Raw genomic sequence first — 22,106 nt, forward strand, 5'->3', positions numbered from 1 at the left:
CTGAAAGATACATTACAAGGGCTGTGTTGAGTTTTTTGGTTAAAAATTTACAAGCCTGCAAATATGTATGTTCAAGTATGTTTCTTCTATGATCAATCCCTCCATTATATTTTTGCAAATATGCCTCAAGCAAAGCCCTTTTTTTTGGTTTTGACTGTTTCATGAATAAAGGTATCTATTCAGAAACTATTAATGCTTGCCTCCATTCTGACCGAGAGGTGATATCTACTTCGAAAACCACTTTTACTCATTTTTCATTCCAAGGACTATGCAGGAATCCACCCTTAAAGCATTCACTAAGTTAGTCACTTATTTCTGATTTTAGTGCAATTATCATAAATGCCAAAAAGATCAGTGACTTAGTGGTTCATTTTGTGACACCACAAACCTGAACGTGTGAAAGGACACACTTTGAGATAACTAATCTTTAGTGGAATTGAACCTATTCAAACCTGACACAGAGATGAAGAACCAGCACCAGTATTTTACATTGGATTCGAATAAATGCACACAGGTCCTACTTTTTCTCCTCCCACCACTGCCACCCTTCTTACCAGCGAGGGCTGTGACAGGTTCAGAGAGCACTTAAGCTGAATGTCAGGTGTGCTTATACTTTCTAATTTTGGTTTAAAGTGCAGGCTCAAAGTCTTTGAATCTTATATCCATTACTTCCATCCATTTGCATCCTACTATTCTTTATTATTATTCCCATCAAAATGTTTTCTATTCGGTAACCCTAACATAATATTTGATGATGTGTTGATTTTGGATTTGCTTTATTTTTCCTCTCAAGATTGATGAGCTTTTTTATGTCTCAGACATTTTGGGAAGCATGTATTACAGAGCCAGAAAGCTAAAACTCATTTTTTTCCTAACTCATAGCATATATCAATATATATTTTTGATTCTGCATTCTAACAGTGTCTTCTAGCACTTCTTTTCATAGCGATTTTGTTTATTAGTAAGTTTTGGGGTGGTTTGTCCAGCTGACCAGCCACAGAGCTCAGGCCTTTCTGTCTCTTGAGCAGCAGAGAATGACAATTGAACTAAGGTCAGCATTATTTGACATGCCAGCAAGGGCAGCGGGAAATGAAGCCTCCTGTACCTTCTGGCCAAACAGCACTCAAATTCCATACTGCTGCAAATGGTACATGCCTAGGAAACTTCTGGTGAATGACATTTGAAGAAGTACGTGTACTGTCAGTAACTAGGACGTCATGAGGATATAAACCCTAAATTTCTGAGGCTAATATCTACAGACCCCTATCCTAGAGATACGTTAAGTGACAAGTGAGGCCCAGGATACACAGACAATTCTCAGACTGACAAAGGAACATGGGATGGAGCATATCTTAAGGATGAGTCTGCAATTCACTTTAGCTACAACATATATCAACCTACAAAAATTGGCATGTCTCATTGTCTTCTCTATGCCCAGTATTTATCTTCATATCTCCAAAAGATTTTTTTTTTCATTATTTTCCTGATTGTTTTAATGAGTAAAAAGGCACTATGTATTTAATGTTCAATTGTAAAAGTAGGACCTTGTATTTAAGTGATGAACAAACTGCAGAAGGATATTTGTCTACTGGCGAGTACTTTCTTTTTTCATGTACAGTCATGTTACCCTATTAGCACTTTTTAAAGTAACTCCTCTAAAAATCTGAAAATTCTTTTCCTCACTTAGCCGCTGACAATTTGTTGCTCCTACCTTTGCTTGGTGGGTCTAAAGAAAGATAAAACATATCAAGAAATTATGTCTTTCTTCTTGTCTAAAATTTGCGCTTCTTGCTTGGTGCTTTTTAATTCTTTTGCTAAAATTGCAAGCCAGCGAAGCACGATTAGCAGCCGTATACAAAATCTGTATGTGTATGTCATTGCTACTGAAGGCACAAGGAATAAAAGGCTTTCAAGTGTATGTAAAACAAGCAGACAAACATACAAATTAATTACTGTAATCAGTGTAACTCCTGATCTAGGAGGTATCTGTAAAAATATCCCATTTGTATTTATAAAATATACCACATTTTTCCTTGAAATATATATTTCAAATTAACAGTGTCATTTGAATCAGATATATTGACTGAGACCGGGAATCATCATAAAAGACAACCTTTATACTTCACGTGTCTGGAAAAGCAGGTAGAATCCTCAGAGGAACTAAACAGGTTAACCAGGGGACAGAGCTAAGTTGCTTTCAACTTCAGTTATTTTCTTCTGTATAAGTATGGGTCTGTGATCCTATTAAAATGAGTACATCAGTTCTGTTTATTATTCACAGATTTCTTAAAAAGAATAAGAAAAAATACATGAAGTAAAGTATCACTGAGAATGAACTGACAGTAATTTAATCAGTTACAAAGCAAGTAGAAAAATGGTGTTGCCTTCTATATGGCATATCAGAAAGCTATCTCACACTTAGCAGTAACATCATTTCTTTAAAAAACCACTAGGTTTGTAAGCAACCTGTGTATCCCATTCATCATTTTCTCACTAGTCCTTTCAAATTAGAAATACCATGAGAAATAGATATTGAAGAATGTCAGGGATATCATGGATTAACTTTGAAAGAGAAAATAATATTTTCAGAACAAGGTTGGGAAAGAGACAGACACAAAAAAGTTTCAATGCAAAAAAAGATTAATTAGTTTTAAAATTTTATTTTGTTTCAGGCCTAACTCGTGCTAGGGGCAACTTCCTCAAATATGGTCTGTCTTCCTAGGGCTTACTGCAAGCTTAACTTCTGTTTCATAAACTAAAAACTTTGCGTCCTATTCCCCATGAAGCAAAGACAATTTAATGTTATGATTGTTGGTTTTCAACAGCATTATATATGCAGTGCTATAGATGTAAACCACCTCAATTAAAGGCTGCTTTCTCCTTTAGCAGATACAAGGAACGATTTTTCCTGCTCCGAATTTTAACCCTATTATGGATGCCCAGTTGCTAGGAGGAGCCCTACAGGGAATTAGTGAGTATCTTGACTGATTCTAACCCATCTTTTTTTTTAAGAAAGCTCTCACAAAATAACAAGCATTAGGCAAAATAAACAGTCATAAAATTAAAAGTGTCACCATGTATCTGTTGATTCTTCAAAGTATCACAGTAAGACACACTGGTGATGTCCAAATAAATAATGTATTTGCATTTACAGGAACAGGTGATTAAGATTAATCTGAAATCTATACCAACACTTATCGTAATGAATGCTTTCCTTGAGAAAATAATTAAAAGAAAACAGAATTCTGTGTTATGTCACTACAATGAAGACCAACAAAGGAAAGGTTTTCAATTGTAACTTCAACAATTATCTATTACCAGGGACCATTAAGTCTTTCAATAAGTCACCAAGAAATAAAAATAAATGGACTAGAAAGTTTAAAGAATTTATTATCTTTCACTCAGGAGAAATTTTTGCTTTCAGTCTATGTGCAAAAACATTTTTGTTCACCAAAGCACTTTTCTCTAATCAGATTTTTGTGTTTTCCTGTTGAACATTGTAGGTATTGCTGAGGGTCAGAATATTGATTTAAATTTTTTTTTGAAACATTTTCCTCACATTAAAATTGTTTCCTGTATCAGAATTTTTATACCCCTTAGGCCTTTCACAAGGTTGTACAGCACCAAATCTTGCATTCTCTTTCAGTTTTTTTAATGGAAAAAATAGTTCATCTGCTGCAAGTGTGATAAAGTCTATTGATTTACACTTGGAGATACATTTACACTGCAATGTCATTAAAATGCTCAGCCATCTGAAATTACCAAGGGCCAACTTTTTGGATGGAAAAAAAATTTAAAATTATAAAATAATTTTCAGAATATGTTAATCATAAGCAGTAAATAGTGATTCATTATAGAAGTTTAGTAGAATTCTCTAGCCATCAAGCAAAAGCTCATCGGTAACCTTCAATAAAATGCCCTTGGAAATAGGCTAAAATAATGTATTTTTTAACATTTCATAACTTATTTTATATAGTTCCTCTGAAAATATATGTCTTTCAGTTTTTCAGCAAATGGTCTGACCACAATTTGTCATCCCCATAAAAGAGATCTCTTATCCTGAAATGACAATTTAATCAATATGAACAGGGCATACAAGTGACTTCCCAGGCTCAGCCACAAATTCTGCTCATGTGCCTAGTTCTGAATAGATGAAAGCCTCTAGCTGTTTTATTGATGCTTTCAAATGCATTGAGCTTGAGAAAGATGGTGATGCATCTGATAATAAGAGACTGCTTCACTTTTTGCTAGTATTACACCAGCAAGTACAAGGCACATAAGCACAGTAAATATAACTGATGTTGGTAAATACCAGTGGGATATTAATCTGTTGATCTATTTTTTTCAAGAAATTAGGTTAATGTTCCTGAACAAAACATGAACAATCACAAATATAAGTAAATAACACTTTGTTAATTTAGACTCTGTGTCACGTTTCCTTTACAGGTTGTGAAAAAGATGTGTTGATTGATATCCTAACACAGCGTTGCAATTCACAGCGGCTTATGATTGCTGAGGCGTACAGAGACATGTATGGCAGGGTACGACACAGCCATTTTGTACTTTCATTACTTCTGTCTCTCCTGTCTCCAGTGCGGTCGGTCAGCCCTTCTCTCAGGTCAGTCACTGGAACCGAAAACCTGGCAGACAGCTAGCTGGCACCAACAGATTGGCACACAACTTTGCTCATTTAACTATGGATACCTCTGACAGTTTCAAATTGTCATTTCTATAGCAGTAGAGGTACGTCTGCCACACACAAAGTTAAAAATAAAGAGACATAAAGTTTCTTCTTCTGTAGTTCATTCTCTTCCTCTATTGACCAAACCAGAATTTCTGGACCAACTTATTTCTTCCTCTATGTGCTTTTGGAGGTTTCTGCACTACTTTTTTCCAAGTTTTTGGGCTACCTTTTAAAATAGCATTGTGTTTAGGTTGAAACACCAAAGAAGAACACCATACCAACAGTTACAGGTAGTTCTATCTTACACACTGATTAATGTTTTCATCTCAAGCACTGACGTTCTCAGACCTCATACTACGTAATCCCATCCATACACTAAGCACAATACTCATCTGAGCTGATTAATGTTAAATTTATGAATCTTTGAAAGGTGTTTCAAAAATTTTAAGACATAAAAGCTAGCTTTTTTTTAAATGCATTTTATCTGTATTTACTATATATAACAAGGTAATTTTTGTTATACAAGTTCTTAAACATACACAGAGATAGATATCCTCATTCTATTTCCAGATCTACTATTGCTAACAAAATGACTTTGGGAAAGATGCAATGCCTGCATTTTCCTCAGTTACCCCAGCTATATAAGGTTGAAAATAATAGCAACACCTTTTGTAAAATCCCTGTGAAATCTGGTGATGAAAAGTGCTGTATGAAACTAGATACTATTGGAAAGCTAAAGAAAAATGCTGTGATTAAATTGACCAGACATGCCCTTCCCCTAATAAAAACAGCCAAACATGTTAAACAAAATCCAGTTTTCCTCTTTTCCTGAAGCCTGAAAAAGGAACAGCTCGCTGGAAAATGTCCTGAAGGTCAGTGTATGCTTGCCATTGAATCGACCAGTGTGAAAGACAACAGTGAATTTGCAGAAATCCTACCACACAGCCATCAGCCTTAATTAGAGTTCACTAGAAATGGTTCATTCAAAAATTCCACATTAACTGCTGATCTGGTGGTCTCTTACATGACCAGTCTGTTAACCAGCAGAACAGTGTATTTTCTTCTTTGGGTAGCCCCGCAGTTTTTCAGAGACAGCCTTTGTGCCACCAGTATAACAAAATACCTCAAAACCATTGATCTCTAAATATGCTGAAATGCCCCCATAGTCTCCTGGAACTGGGAGAAAGAGAAGAGCTGGGTTTAATCACTGTAGTGGCTTGATTTTGTGTTGTTACTCACCTATAGGAGATCACTGGCTTTATTTGGAATGTTATAAAAATTCAAACACACAATATTTGTGATATTTTAGATGCAGCCTTGAATGGATTAGTATGTTTTAAATAGACCATAAAAGAAGAATAACTGAATTACAGGTATCCTTACCTTCCAAAGACTGTGACAATGACTGTCACAACGACTGATTGATTAAAAGTGTTTTTCTATTATGATATATTTATTAGGCTTCCATTACACATGCAAACCACACATGTTCAGTGTTTATCCATGCAACATTCCTCACTGAGTTTTATAGAAGCCTAAAGCAGGTCAAGCTACCCAAAGGTGCCTGTGAAAGTAAAGCACCCAAGCCCACTCTTTTCAAGTCTTCATTTATCTCCTTAATCACTGAACAGTGCTCCTTCTCTACTCCGTCCATAGCAACTGGCTGGTTTCTTTTAACCTTTCCTCTAGAGTGATTCCACTGGACCCTTTCTTTTAACAAGGGAAAATGTTTAAAAGCTCCATACATTTTTTTAATTTATGCCTTTTGATACAGGAAGATGACCTAGAGATATCACTAATGATATCTCAATAAAGAATTGCCAACTGTCTTTCAGGAATTGAGTTATGATTTGCCATATTAGGATTAACAGAGAACAATTGTTGACTTACTCAGCACTGATCTATTTGGATTTTCTTTTCAAATCCAAAATGAAAATATAAAGAAATAAAAAAATGCCTGTGAAAAAACACTGCCTTTAAATTTATACCTCTGTCAGCCATATTCAAACAACCTGAAGCGCTATAAAGCTAGTGGCCACAGACCTAAAGACCTAGAACTAAAACAGCCGAAGAAAACCCCAGATGTTATTTTTAAGAATTTCAATGTCTAAAACGATGAATAAGAATAGAAGACAAAGGCAAGCAAACTATTCTTATGTTCCAGTAATGAGCTACTGAAAATTCTGAAACTCATGGACCCAATATTACATATATACTCATAATTTTAATTTCAATGAATCTGTTAAGCACTGGGTGTACTTGACAGCTCAAGATACATCAAGATAGTCTTGATAGCTCTCAGAAAAAAACCCAACTAGTTCTACCTTTTGTCATGTCGAAATGGGAATCAGTACAAATTAGTTCTATTCTAGTTCAGAGATGAAACTGGAATACTGTGGGGGGGTTTGTGTCTCACCTGTAATAGCAGATATACTGAAATAGCTAATCTGGTTAGTGCTTCATGCAGTTTATTTGGTTTATCCCTCAAAGTTTCCTATCCTGGGCAGGAAATGCCAAATAGGGTGGGATGCATCTTGCCCTCAATTGCTGCAGTTCACACTTCAGAAGATATTTCAGCACTCACCAGTGATAGCATTTCACTGGCTGTAATCTGTATTCATGGATATACTGCATGGGGTAAATGTGCCATTCAGCAGTCCCAGCTTATGAGTGGTAAACTCTGCAGGACAGAGAAGACAGACAGCTAGGCAACAACAGTTTTAGCCTTCTCAGTTTAATCTATGTCAGTCCAACCCTCCACCCTATTCATTTTAATTCGGTCTGTTCAATATGGTAGCCACTATGCCCATTCATTTGACAAATGGAAAGCGTGATACATTAGAAGGAGAAATATATTTTAAAAAAAGAAAATAAAACCCTGAACTGGCTGCATGATTCAGACATACAGGCAAGGTTTAAGATTCCTTCTTAGAATTAGCCTTCAAGGACTTCTTATAGCAGAGACAAATAAGGAAATGTTAATAAGGACAACTTACAGTTGTCTTTTCTTATTCTTTAATACTTCACTTCCCTTAGTTCTGATTGCAAGAGTAATTTTTAATTAGTATCCATTTGTATTATTAATCCATTTCCCCCCAGGCATGTTGTCGGAAGTGAAATGTCTTAATGAATTCATTTCTATTCCATGTGTGATTTAGTGGTTGTCAAACGCATCTAATGTGCGTTCACTGAAGACTGCATACATTTCTTCCTCATAAATTTATGTTTAATGTGTATGTGTTCTCTATTGCTACTCTAGCTACTAATTTAATTATATTCAGATAGGTATCAAAACCAAAGTACAGGCCTGAAAAAGATGCATCTGAGAAAAAAAGACAGTTTATATAATGGGAATCATTTCTGGTACTCTTTTAAACTCAGACTTGGGTCAGAACATATCTGACAGTTGCCCAGTGTTGTAGAGAAATGAAAAAAAAAATTAAAAATGAGTGCACAAGTATCCTCTTAATAGGAAACAGCAGTAGTATAACTAACAAGCTTTTGGCATTTGCAGTGTTTTGAAAGATGCTACTGGGAAAGGGGAGCGTGGGGAGGAAACTCTCATCCATTAGTCAGCTACCTGGCAAGCAAGTACTGAGACACATGCGGGGGAAGAAGGGGGAGGGGGTTCCTTTTATTAATCCAGCATCTGTCAGAAGTAGTGAATTCAGTTTGAATGTAATATATATATAAATTGAAGCACATAACCTTCCAGTAATCCAAAGCAGATATTTTTATGTACTAGGAGCAATATGGATGATTTTTTAAGTTATTCACATAGTGAGTAGCACTGAAAAAAGCACAAGAAATCACCTGTGTTCTATGGGATTTGACTGCCAAAGCTCCTTAGCTCCCACAGATTCTCACAGGGAATATGCCAAGGGAAGCTGCAGATGCTCTGCCATGGTACTCAGGTTTCCAAGCCTTTAAGTAGTAGTTGTACTTCAATCCCTGAATTTTCTTCTGTATTCTAACAAACTGAAAATCAACAATCCTATGTGGTCTACTTGCTTGTGTGTGTCTATTGTCATCTCACTCATACTATTAGAAAAAGCAGATACTATTTAAAGGAATATTTTTCTTACTTAATTTTAGCCAGAATTCATCTTTAACAGTTCATCTTTATTCATTTACACAGAAAACCACTAATACTACTTTTAAACTGTCTTCGTAAAGTGCAACTATTGAAATAATCCTGTCTATGCATTTCCTTTTTCTGTTCAAGGATCTGATAACAGACCTAAAAGAGAATCTCTCTCATCACTTCAAAGAAGTCATGGTTGGCTTGATGTATCCACCTGCCTCCTATGACGCCCATGAGCTCTGGCATGCCTTGAAGGTACTTGTCTAGTTCAGAATTGCTTAGAGTCGCAGTCACTAATTACAGAACTGAACATATGTTAAATTAATTTTTTTGACATTTAAACGGTTGATAAACTGCTGGAAGTTAGTACACGAGGTCATCAGACATCCAGTGCTATATGAAGTTTATTCACTGGTATGCTAAAAACAGCATAAATAATATCCTAGTCATGTAACAAATAGAACTGACTTAACACCCATGGTAAAATTGGTAAGGGAAGAAATATTTATACTGAGAAATGTAAGGCCCTGATCCTGCAAGCATTTATATATGTTACAAACATGATTCGTTTGAAGAGCCAGTGCCATGCACTAAGCCTCTACCTCTGAAGAGACCAATACTTCTTTAGTAGAACATGTCTTTATATAAACACTTACAAATTACTCTCTGACAAAGCAATGATCACTGCTCTCAAATTGAACTGATTGCACATTTTGAAGAAATTATTTCCTATTCTTTCCAGGATCTGAGACTGTGCTCCTTAAACAACTGAAGTTTTGAAACAAACAAAAATACTTTTTCAAAGGTTATGTAATTAAATGGTGAAATTCATTCCCACGGGGCATGGTGGAGGCCAGAAGCACAAATCAGTTCATAAAGGACTTCAACAAATTTTTAGAAAACTGGTCTACTGTTGGCTATTATAAATAATAATACTTGGCAAATTCCTTGTCAGGAATTTCCTAAATTGCCAGTTCCTGGAACATCAGAACATATCAGAGTTCAACAGTCCTTTCCTTTTCTTTTTGCTACTGTCCACTGCAACAAATAAAATACGGATTATACAACTCCGAGCAAGGTGATCCATCTTACATATTTTGAGAACCCCCTCAAAAAAAATATTTAGTTTTTTAGTTTTTTCTTGTCCTTCAGACACTTAAACCAATGCACTTTAATGCACTTTTTAGAACTACTGATGAATTTTTAATTACAGTTGGCCTTAAAAGGATTGTGAAATATCATTGGTACTACTGGAAGCATGACTTTTATTAAAATTATTGATAAAATTGCCAAAGTTATAATTTTTTCTATATGCGGCTCAAAGTTAATCTTTCTTATATTATTCTATCTTGATCTGGACTCATACGGCCAAAGCAAAAAACAGGCCATATGTGTCTCCAGGCTCAGGCTCGATGTCATGTCCTCCCATTATCCCAAATGCAGAATACTCACCAACTCTATAGATGTGCATATCAAAAGCGGCATATGCAGCATATCTCATGTCAATTCAAGTTTAAAACACATTAATTCAAAACCTGTGGGAAAATACAGTGATTTGCAGCACTGCATGCATGGCCATGATGCTTCCCTTAAAAACCAAGCTCTACAGTAGACATTACAGACCATAACATTCCTAAATAAATAAATAAAATAAAAGAAGATAGAAGCACAACATAATACTTGTACTCATATCTACTTCAGATTGCCTGAACACTTGCTGGGGATGTATGCTCAATCGCTGCATCTGATTTCTTCCAGCAAATCCTAAACTCTTACTAAAGCTTTAAAATTCTCCCATTATGTTTCTGTCAACACTAGTCTTGCTTCATTCCCCACCTGTTAATGTACATGATGAAATTCAGACTAAGTAGGAATATATTTACAATACAGGGTTCTACTATTAATTTAAAGTTATTTTCTATTTAAACAGGCAGACTATACAAAAGTACACGTTGCATTACTCCAGCAGAGACTGCTATTCTTTTGTTACTTCTGATAAGAGCAGCTTTGCTTTCATCTAAAAGCTGTGATTTCTACTAACAACATCATTTCATATTTACTTCTTTCCTTACAGGGAGCAGACACAGAAGAAAAATGTCTAATCGACATATTAGCCTCAAGATCAAATATGGAGATCTTCCAGATGAAAGAAGCCTACTTAATGCGTAATGTTTTTCACAAGTGCACAGTAACAGCTGTACTGTGTGTGTTCTGGATATATTAGCACACTGAAGGAACTGAACTACAAAAATTACTTCTCAATGCTAACTGGTTCCCTTCCCCTTCCTCTCCCATAACTATATACAAAAGGCTGAAGCAAAATGTTTAAAGTTGAAAATATGTCATAGCATTTTTGAGATGTATTGCTGCCTATGACATTTGAAATACTTGGCAGCCACATTTGGGGGTTTTCAGAAACTTGCACACTTTAAAAAAAAAAAAAGTACATAAGCTGTTTTCCTTCAAAAAGTGCTTACTTGGGCTGGACACTCCACTCACCTGCCTTGATGGGTCATTTGCAAGTATCCAACCATCACACAGCAGCAGCAGTGGTAGGGCTGTGCCCGTGGGTGGGTGGACAGGCGAGCCAGGGCAGCGGCTGACACCCCCCAGCAGGGCCCAGACAGACCTGCCAGCCCCATGGCTAGGTCTGTATAGGACCTGCATTGGTTACTGTGGAATTGTCACTATAGAAAACAGAGTGGTTTTCAGCCTGGAGAAAAGGAGTCTGAGGGGAGACCTTATTGCTCTCTACAACTACTCTATTTATTTATCCTTTTTTTGCTAATCTTCACTAGTACTATTCAGAGCATGTCCATTTGTGATTTAGATTATACATTTTTGTTTTAACCTAGAATATAATAATGATCTTCAACAAGATATTGATTCTGAGACTTCAGGTCACTTCAGAGATACACTCATGAACCTTGCTCAGGTACTGTAAAAACAAGTAGTATGACTTAAATTTCTAAAGAAATCACAAGTACTTTTGAGCCTGTTTGAGAAGTCTTAAATTTTAAGGTGACTGTGGTCAAAGCTAGTTCAATAGGGCTATGCTTTTGAACAAGAGACGGGAAAGAGCAGAAGAGGAGGAGAACTTTAATTCCTCCATCTACTTTGACTTGGCTTTCAGATGGAGGCAAAGGTCAACAGACTATTTCATTGAGTAAGTCCCTGGATATTCAACTGCTGACCCTCTGCTCAATCTGTCTCATCTCAAAAGGAGTCTACTTGCATGTACAAACGTGATTCTAATTTTTAAAGCTCTGTTTTCTCTGTTATTAGAATAAATGGTTCATAATTCAGTCTAGGCATTATGTAAAAATGGAGATATATCCATATTTGATTATGAAATAAAGTATTAAATAGTTCTCTGGTTTAAACATTATGTTCTTTGTGCTACTGCACATACTAAATCACCGTCCATTTGCATGCAGGCAAATGAATTGTCACTATCACACACCAACTTCTGCAGTTTTACCAGTTTGTAGTTTTATGCAACAAAGTTGGTCACCCTTGTCAGATCATGACTTCCCATTCCCATTGTTGTCACTGCCCTCATTGTCTTAAAAACCTTTAGTAAATCAGAGTAACAAACAATGGCAGAAGGACTGCCAGCAGGTAACAGCATACATAAGGTATATCCGTACTTTTATATATGTTTCTTACTAAGATAAGAAATGGCAGTAGGCTTCACTGAGGTACAGAGATAAAGAGCAGATGTTTCAAATGTAGGAGGTATAAACAAGAAATATTTTTTCTAATGTTACATGTTTTTCCCCTGCAATAATGAAAATTCTTCCTTGCTTCAAAATGAAGAGCTATAGGTTAAGCAACCTCACTTCTCACCTTTATTAAAACCACAAGGCACACTTTATTTGTCAAAAGAACAAATTTAAAATAAATTATCTCAGACTCAATTGTTAGTCCTTATTTCCTTAAACCACAGATAATTCATGAAGAGGCCTGAAATCAGCAAGCTCTTAGCTAACAAGATTTAACTGCTATTTTTCTCAAGATAAAGAATAGTTGCAGGAAATTGCAACTTTATTCGGCTATACTGTATACTTCTGAAGATTTTTATTTGTATCATCCTTGTTCAGATATGGTCATATATTAAAAGTCAGTGATATTTCATGAAAATATATCCATTCTGGTACCGTGCAACTTACAGAAGATTATTCCATAGCAACATTTCCAATGCATCCCTTAACATTTTTTTTCAGAAACCCTGTGTGTTGATTTCTGTTAAATCCTGGGACTCATGACGCACGCGTCTGACTGCAGATAGAAGTAAATGTTCTTCACATATGGAGAGCAAACTATTCAACAGCTATAGTGTGGTATTTATGGTTTTCATGTCCACACTGAGGCAGATCAGAAGTTATAGGTTGTGGAATAGTTAGTCCTTCCTAAATAAATGGACTGAGTCACAAATTCAGGCTAACTAGTGTTCTAGTGTGAGACAAACAGAAGCTTTTAATTCTAATCCTCTTTTTTTGCATATTAATTGAAACATGATCATTTTCTACAATTTAAAAAATAATTATACATATTGTGGGGTTCTCCAGCAAAACTATGCCAAGAGTAGTCACCATTAAATGTTACTGAGAAAAGTGGGCGTTTGACTCACGTAGAGTATTATTTATTTTATTTTATTTTTCGCTTGTCTTTTTTTCCTGTGTTTTCTCATGTATGTAACTTTATGCAGTCATTTCAACATAATTTCCTTCAGGTAATTAATCTGGTTAGTAGGAATTCCACTGTGTGAAATTCTTACCATTTAATTGAAATCTAAATTAACATTTTTAACAGGAAAGCGCTACAAATCAGTCACTCTACAAGTTGACAGCCAATACATAATTTTAATCCTCCCTTTCACATATAGGGTAAAATGACTGTAAATTTTAAACTAAATTGCTTCAAACACATACCATTAAGGCAGTGATTAAATGCAGCTTGAGATTGTTAAGAGTTCTGCAACCAAGGCTGATTTGTACCCTTACAAGACAATTATGGTTAAAAAAGCAATTCCAAAAGTTGCGCGGTCTTCTCTTTTTCTAACAACCATATAATTCAGATCATAGTGTGTTTACTAAAGCATATTAGCTTGATTTGTGTAGCTGAAAAGCTATTAAATATATGGGAAAATTAGAAGTATTCTTCTGTGGTTTATGTATCAAAGTTGTCAAACAATTTCCTAGCCTTGGATCTTAAATTTAGGCAATGATTATGAGCAAGCAAAATCTCCGTTATTTGATGTGCTTGCTCCTATAGTTTGTGCAGGGAGAAAAAAAAAAGAAAAAAAATCCTCTGTAATATGAATGTTGATAAGAAATAATCAGTGATGGGAAAACTATGATGTTTTCCCATCATAGTTACATATTATAGTAAGCAATATAACATCCATAATACTGGAAATGGTGGTGGGATGGTGGTGGTAAGGAAAAAGCTTATTTAAAATGGGACTAAAAATGGCACAGGTTTATGCACTTGCAGCATTTTTTTCTCTCACAAGACTGTTTGCCATTCCACAGTTCCTCTACTTAGAGAAAATGAATACATAACGTGACGACGATATTTTCTACAGTTGCAAATTCAACCATTGAATGCACTGATCCAATCTAAAAGCCCATATGTGTTACCTCAAGAAATGAAACATAGCTTCATATAGAGACAACCTTATATTCCTACAGTCTTTTAGGATTTAACTTTTGAAGACAATGTATCTTGTTTTTTTCCCCCAGGGAACAAGGATGGAAGGATATGCAGATCCTTCTACAGCTGCTCAGGATGCAATGGTAAATATAGTCAGATGTGAGCTTCTCAAATATAAAAAAAAGAACAAATACAAATGTTGAAAAGTGATTTGGGACTTGTTTAAAATCTTTTTCTTTTTTTTTTCCCTTTTTCTGGTATATTAGATTCTATGGGAAGCATGTCAGCAGAAAACAGGCGAACACAAAAATATGCTGCAAATGATTCTCTGCAACAAGAGTTACCAGCAGTTGTGGATGGGTAATCCAGCAGTTCAGCTGTTTGAACATAAAGTGGAAAGGAAAAAATCTGATTTGCTAATAAAACCACAGTTGACGTACCGAGAAGCTCAGTGTGCAGCAGGGTATTAGCCTGAAACCTAAGTGTGAACTGTTGGAGCTCTCAGACTCCCACTGATGTTAATGGGATGGATTTTGGAAGTAATGCAAAACTGAACTTTGCCTGATGATTATAGACAGCTGTAGATAGAACAGAGAGACGTCAGGATGCCTAATAACAGAGAGAAGAATGCATGACCAAAGAAAGGCATCAGCTATGGCTGCACTGAGTTTACACACAACACCACAGGATGAGGCAGATTCTCTCAACTATTTTCTTCATTTTTCTTAAGTAATTCTGCTATGACTGGAAACACCTTGGGAGAGGCAGTTGGAGTATTTTCAACAATGTTTGTATGTGAAAACACATTGCTGTGTTGAAGTTTTTCCCTGAAGTTTCAAATAAGTTTTTGATGGGATCACTTCAGGGTCCACATCCACTCTCTCATAATGAATAGACACACAGAAACATAACAGAACATTTTTATTTAAAATACATAATTAGACATAATTATAGATTGCAAGGAATTTATGTGAGATCATCCAGATCTTCCGCTGTAGAAAAGAAACCTGTTGTATGTGTTTGGTGACAGGTTTGAGATGTCTTTTGCTCTGCAGTGAAAAAAACAGGCTGTGTGGTGACAAATTTATCACTGTGCAGCCAGCTGTATTTCTTATGCCAACTTCTAACAGTAGCTTAGAACTACTTTGCTGCCATGGATCAACAAATTAATTCTTCTATCATGACTTCTGTAAGGCTAGCGATGATAGGATTAACATCATGTAACACGCCTGCTTATGCTCTACTCTCTTTCTGGAACAGAGATTTGAGGGTTCTGCCTGTGATGTAGTCCTCCACAAGCTTTATAGTAAGCCGTGACTTGAAAATTTTCCTCCTTCCCTAAAGGAGTAAGCACGCCCTGTATATTTGTGTGTGTAAGTCTGGATACCTGCATCACCCAGAGAGTGTCCATGTCTGGATATTGACATGTTACGCATGTCATGCCATGGCTTCTTGTCATAATCTGTGAACCTCTGGCCAGTTTTAGCCAAGCTGAGCAAGAAAGTGGTCTTAATGACATGACTTTCTTACAAATTTCGTAAGCAGAGGTTGCTAGATAGAGAATTTATTAAAGCTACCAGTGAAACAGAGGCTTCGGCATGCATTCATTTTATACTGTATACTGGAGAACCCAGAGAGAGAATGTCGTAGAAGCCAGACTTCAGGCTACTCATTTAGATTGCCTTACCTGGGGGATATAAACATAATGAAAAACTGAGAATAAACAGGGGAAAAAATAAATTTAATAGTTATAGTACTGGGGGGAAGCAGGGGAAAAAAAAATCAAGTTGATCATTATTAATGAACGAGAATAAAGCAAGGTATTTTTTTTCCCCCAAGTTTTCCAGGAGTTCCAAAATATCTCTGGGCAAGACATAGTAGATGCCATTAACGAATGTTATGATGGATACTTTCACGAATTACTGGTTGCTATAGGTAACGTAAAATATTATTTTATACTAGCAGTAATCTCTTAATAAATATCTATTATGGTATCTCTGATGCATCAAGAATATTGTTTTTCTGATGTTTTTATCCACTTCACTCTCCTATATTGTGTAATTAAATTCTCAGAGATAATTAGAAAAGAATATTTGAACTACTTTTTCACGTTTGTGTAAATCTAAAAATGTATATATGCAGCACTAGATTCTGACTGAGCAGAACTAGTATCTGTCCTTTATTTGATAACAAATTTTGGGCAACCAATGATAACTGCATTACCAAATGATTCTACACAAATTAAATAATTGGCAAAGTTTTCCAGAATTCAGTGGTATATAAACAAATTCCAAGCTTTATGTGCCTTTGTTTCCCATTTACAGAACACAGATTATAATACTTCTACAAAGATGTCATGTGAGCATATCCACTGATATTTAATAAGCCTTTCGATGCAACAGCAACGAGTACCCACCCAAAATAAGTACTAGACTTTTTAAATTATAAATACAGTTATGTTTGTGAAAACTGGCAGCTTAATTTTAAGCTGAGTCACAGAGAGCACTACTAGCTTTATATTTCAAGGAGCCCAAAGCCAATAGAAATTATCTTATAATAATCTTATGTTTACCTGTTGCAACTCTTCTCTCCTAGTTCTCTGTGTTCGTGACAAGCCTTCCTACTTTGCTTACAGGCTTCATAATGCAATTCATGTAAGTAGTCCTTCTGCTTCACATATCATTAAAAATAGCTTCCTTAATTATTTGTTTGCTTGATTATTCTGAAACAAGTACTTACAAATCAGTCTGTTCAATCTTTAAGGTGTGATTGCATGTTTTAAAACCTTTCATACCTGCATAAATTTCAAAGCGGTAGTGCCTAAGCAACAGTTAGAATTTATTAGTAAAAGGCTAAATATTTAGATTCCTTAAAAAAATATATGTCTGGTAACTTTGTTGATTTGGTTTTTTTAAATTGAAAATCTTTCTTTTCTATGGATTCTATCTCCCCCTGCTGTGCAGAACTCAATGTGCCCTTTTCTTACCATGTGATTTTTGTCTCTAGAGATTTAATAACTATCACTAAAAATTAAATCATAAATTAATGTTACATAAAACCAAATGGTCATATTTTCATGTGGGGCTCAATGTATATATGCAGGTTCTTTTATCTTTGTGCATAAGTGCTAACATACTAAAACAAATGAGTGCCAAGAAAAAATGTGGGTAAATGCAAAGAAACACCCACAAATTCTTCTTACTAGAGGTCACTGGAGGCATTTTCTTTTGTTTTTCATTCATTAGTGAAAATAAGGAGGCATTACGTTACATGAAAAATAAAGTATAATCTTTTAAGATTAATCTATTAAGTGTAATCTTTAGAAGATGGTCATAAAAGTCAGACGTGGGTAAATGTGAAGTATCACCTTAAGCAAGAATGCCAAAGATAGGATTCAAGCCAGAACCATCAAACAAAACTTTTCAGCAACACTTCAACAGGGCTACAGTATCCTCTTCCAGATGCTGCCACTACTGCTGTCCCCTGTTTCAGCTAAACCGGCAACACTGGCAGCAAAGAACCAAGGAAAATCCTGGGGGCTGAGAAGAAGAGGCAGTTATTTGGTCTGAGTGTTCAAAAGAGGACATGAAAAAAGGTTTGCCAAAAATACCAGGAAATACCAGCTACCAGGAAAAGTGGTATTTCTCAAAGGTCCTGTATCAAGGCCACTTTTCAGGTTAAAACTTCATTTTTAAATTTAAGAAATATCACATAGATACTTTTCTTCTATATTATATTCAGATGATGTATGCCATGTAGGAAAAAGTTTTTAATGATTAAGGATAAACATTTGCATTTTGTTGTAATTAATATTTTACCCTGTTTTCGCAATGTCTTAATGAACACATGTAAACCTCAAAAGAAATGCAAGAATTTAAAATAGTGTCTGTTTTTGCAACCAAGTTATGTCCGGATTATACCAAAAGCTTTTTATACGTCTATTTATAATACAATATAATAAAACCCACCCAGGATTCTAATGCTTGAAATCATAGTCCATAGTGGTTTATAAAGATTTTAATCTAGCCATCAAGCATGTATCAAATTCTCCACATGCAGCTTTGTAACATATCTCAGTACTTGTTTTTTGGAGAACAAGATTTGAATATGAATAGCTAGTTGATAGAATTACAATTTAGCTTTAAACAATCTAAATCGGTCATCAATCATCCCAACCCTAAATCTGTTTTGATTACTTTTATTGCCACTAGATGTCCCCATTCTCCACACAATTACAGTATGAATATTTATTTAGAAACAGTTAAAATAAAACACAGCTGAATATAAGCTATGTAAGTTCCAAATCAATGGTCAAAAATCTCACTGAAATCACATTCGGCAGAATTTGCTGTGAAATAGATTATTGGCTTCAGTATAGTTTGAAATGGACTCCACAACAACAGTCACAACAGCTACTTACAAACTCAATACCTAAGACTACTGACAAAAGTTCATCAGGTTTTTCTTTTTTAAGTTTCAGTGCATGGTCAAAACACCGATACGTGGGGAATCTCTGTTATTCAGTAACATTAAGTCTATTATTTGAGCATGTGAAAACTGTAGAATAAAACCTTTGAATGCTTACACTCCTTTAAAATCTATGATATCTCTATGGATAGCCTAATTAATTGGCTCATCTATCAAACACTAATATGAGTATATACAGATAGGCAAACACATATGGTCCAACTGTCAAGTTTCCTCTCATTTTCTTTTCTTTTTAGGACTTTGGGTTTCACAATAAAACAGTTATAAGGATTCTCATTGCCAGAAGTGAGATTGATTTGATGAATATACGACAGCGATACAAAGAGAGATATGGGAAATCACTCTTTCATGACATTAAAGTAAGTTTTTATACACTTTTGCATATATTCAGCACTGGCACCCCACAGACTGTGCTAAGCCCTACCAGAAAAATACAGAGGGTTAATCTCCATTCAATCACTTGGTTAAAAAAAATATATATATATATAAACAATAGCATATCTTTTCAGTGCCTGAGGCTGACTTCAGTACACGAGCAGTGAATTCTCAGCTCACCCTCATTCTATGTGATTTTGTCCCTCCCCAATAGCAAGAGGAGGATATACCAGACAGGACAACGTATGCTGAGGAACACTTTGTGTGAATAGTTTCTACTCTAATTGATACCATCTTCTTTCACACTGTCCTGCAAAGTTAGGCTGATACCACTTTCATGCAAAACTAAGATAAAAATCTGGTTCTACCCTTGCTCTTAGGTACTTTCAACCTCCAGAAAAGCTATTCCTCTTGTGTTCTCGCTCTGTATCTTAAAACAAAACTCTGATGCTGTTTAATTATACAAAAATGACTCTTGCTACAACAATTTACCTTTTTTATGTTGCTATAATCCAACTGTAAGATGTGCAGGAACTGTAAGAAATTGCTCATGATTTTTTGGTATTGAACTTGAGAAGTATTAAACAGGTTTGATCCAACCTTTCAAGGGCAGATTGTTCCTAGCTACCCAAGCAATCAAAGCCCTAAGTATGTGAAATTAAAAAAATCTTGGCCTAAAATTCTTATGAAAACACTGTAAATATTTTACAAAACCTTACAACATCAGTCTAGTCCTTCTCACACACCAAAAGAAGAAAAACTATGAACACGTATAGTCACAGAAATGTTGATTTTTTTTTCTTGCAGCATTTCGCTTCAGGGCATTATGAGAGTGCTTTACTTGCTATCTGTGCTGGTGATGCTGAAGACTATTAAGGAAGAAGAAGATGAATTTTGAAGGCTGTATAAATCTATTTTAAATAGAAATTGAAGCTAAACACAATATACTAACTCCAAGAGACTCCTTTTCTGCATAATAGAACAGAAAAATCAGTGCTATCCATTTGCTAATATTAAATCTTTCTTGAGACAGGACAAAAAGTTGGCAGGAACATGGTTTTATCCCTAGTTCTAATTAATATTTCTGTTTCTATGCTCAATGTAAATTAATGAAGCAAGTAGTAAAACAACTCCATGCAAGCATATGTTTATCATTTAGTCTCACAACACCCCAACCATTAGACAATACGCTCTGGAAGAACCTATTCAGTTCCACACTGTAGAGAAAAAATGTTTTGCTTTATTTACTTTTAGCAGCATGATTTCTTCCTTTAAGTATGTTTTTTTTTCTTTTCTTTCCCACTTCTCATACCTCATATTTTATGCTCTTTAACATTATGGATTTAGTTGTTACCAAACTAAGTATCTGCCCTGTCTATTATGAGTCACTCACCAAAGAGGGCTTTTATATTCTTTTTCACTTAGCCCACATACTTAATGGCATTTCCCTTTTTCTATTTGAAACGAAAGAAAAAATTAGAATCAAGTATCCCAAACGATTCTTGATTCAGTGCCATGCACTGGAAACCCCTGGAAGACGAAGTGGTACATAGCTTTGAGCAGAGAAGTTCCAGAGGAACTCTGAAATTCCATTTGCACCTCTCTCATTTTACTCATTAATTAAATATTGACCTTCAGAGCACTGAGGTATTTCCAGGATGCCCCAGACGGTACCAGTAGGTAACACTGCACCTCCTAAAGAGGCTGGAGGATGCATCGCTCCTCAGAGTACTAGCAAACAGTCTGACAACGTCTGGTGACAACAACTCGTACCGCAACGAGGAAAGGCGGCAGAGCCTGGCCCCGAGCCCTCGTCCCATGGGAAAATGTGACACTGCTTTTAAATATCGTGAGTCTATTCAGTGCGGCCTGGGATGCTCCAGCCCTTGTCTTTGTACCTCCTGTCAGTCTCTTATGTAAATTGGCACAAGGGAAAATGTGCTAATATTCACTATAATAACTGCACTTTGTTTTTCTCCTGCAGCTACAAGGTTTCCGACTTGACACAGACATTCGTTGGTTTTTTTTTTTAAATAGGTACTTTCTGCAAGTATAGCTCAGTATGATTGAATAAAGCACTGCTATAAAAACATACAAATACATGGTTGCTTTTATGCCGCTTGCACCTGCCCCCTCACTCTGTGCGAACAATGTTATTTCCAGTGTCTCTTGCTTTCTTGCAAATACTGACTTTATGTTACAAACCTACTGATCTACAATAAACTTAAAATTTCAATCGAGTCCCTCTTGAGTTTGGTGCATTTCAAAATATTTGAGGGGGATAATGTAATTATCAGGCCAGAACTTTGCAAGGAGCGGCTGTGGGAGGAAAAATAACACTAAGAACAAAAATGAGAATGAGATGAGCCCTATCCCGATTGGTCAGCATTAACAAAGTCCTAAGCCTAAATTATATAATGATTTTGCAACTGCAGATGGAGGCAGCTAACAACAGCCGTACCTCAGCACTGTGGAGTTACTTCGCTTGAACTCCGTGTACTTGCAGACAGGAGCAAGGACCCCCCTCTCAGCCGCAAACGCCTTGTTCCCCCGGTGCTTCCCACTACACCACGTCCCCAGTCCCCGCCGCCACACGCAGAGCGGGAATTCTCTGGAGAGCCTCTCACAAAATGGCGGCGGCGGCGCTAGGGCCCGGCAGAGGCGTCCCGGGGCGCGGCCCCTCACAGGCCGGGCAGGGGGCGGGTCCGATCACACCCGGACCGCTCCGCGCTCCTCCCCGCCGTGGCACCGCCTCACGCCCCCTTCTGCTCTGACTGGAAAGCGGCGGGGTCAATCTCACGCCTTCCCCAATCGCCA

General features: G+C 36.2%; 1 protein-coding gene across 1 annotated transcript in view; it reads left to right on the plus strand.

Moving 5' to 3' along the window:
• Positions 1 to 20,165, plus strand: part of ANXA10 (annexin A10) — a 28,589-nt gene extending 8,424 nt beyond the window's left edge. Inside the window, exons 3-13 of the mRNA XM_009893778.1 lie at positions 2,890 to 2,971; positions 4,447 to 4,541; positions 8,910 to 9,023; positions 10,843 to 10,933; positions 11,624 to 11,703; positions 14,516 to 14,569; positions 14,693 to 14,786; positions 16,266 to 16,361; positions 17,022 to 17,080; positions 19,151 to 19,273; positions 20,097 to 20,165. Of these exons, the coding sequence (XP_009892080.1) occupies positions 2,890 to 2,971; positions 4,447 to 4,541; positions 8,910 to 9,023; positions 10,843 to 10,933; positions 11,624 to 11,703; positions 14,516 to 14,569; positions 14,693 to 14,786; positions 16,266 to 16,361; positions 17,022 to 17,080; positions 19,151 to 19,273; positions 20,097 to 20,165 (957 nt within the window). The remainder of the gene's footprint in view (positions 1 to 2,889; positions 2,972 to 4,446; positions 4,542 to 8,909; positions 9,024 to 10,842; positions 10,934 to 11,623; positions 11,704 to 14,515; positions 14,570 to 14,692; positions 14,787 to 16,265; positions 16,362 to 17,021; positions 17,081 to 19,150; positions 19,274 to 20,096) is intronic.
• The last annotated feature ends 1,941 nt before the right edge of the window (positions 20,166 to 22,106 follow it).

The sequence above is a fragment of the Charadrius vociferus genome, unplaced genomic scaffold, assembly GCF_000708025.1.
Source record: "Charadrius vociferus isolate BGI_N301 unplaced genomic scaffold, ASM70802v2 scaffold59, whole genome shotgun sequence".
In the NCBI taxonomy this organism is placed as follows: Eukaryota; Metazoa; Chordata; class Aves; order Charadriiformes; family Charadriidae; genus Charadrius; species Charadrius vociferus.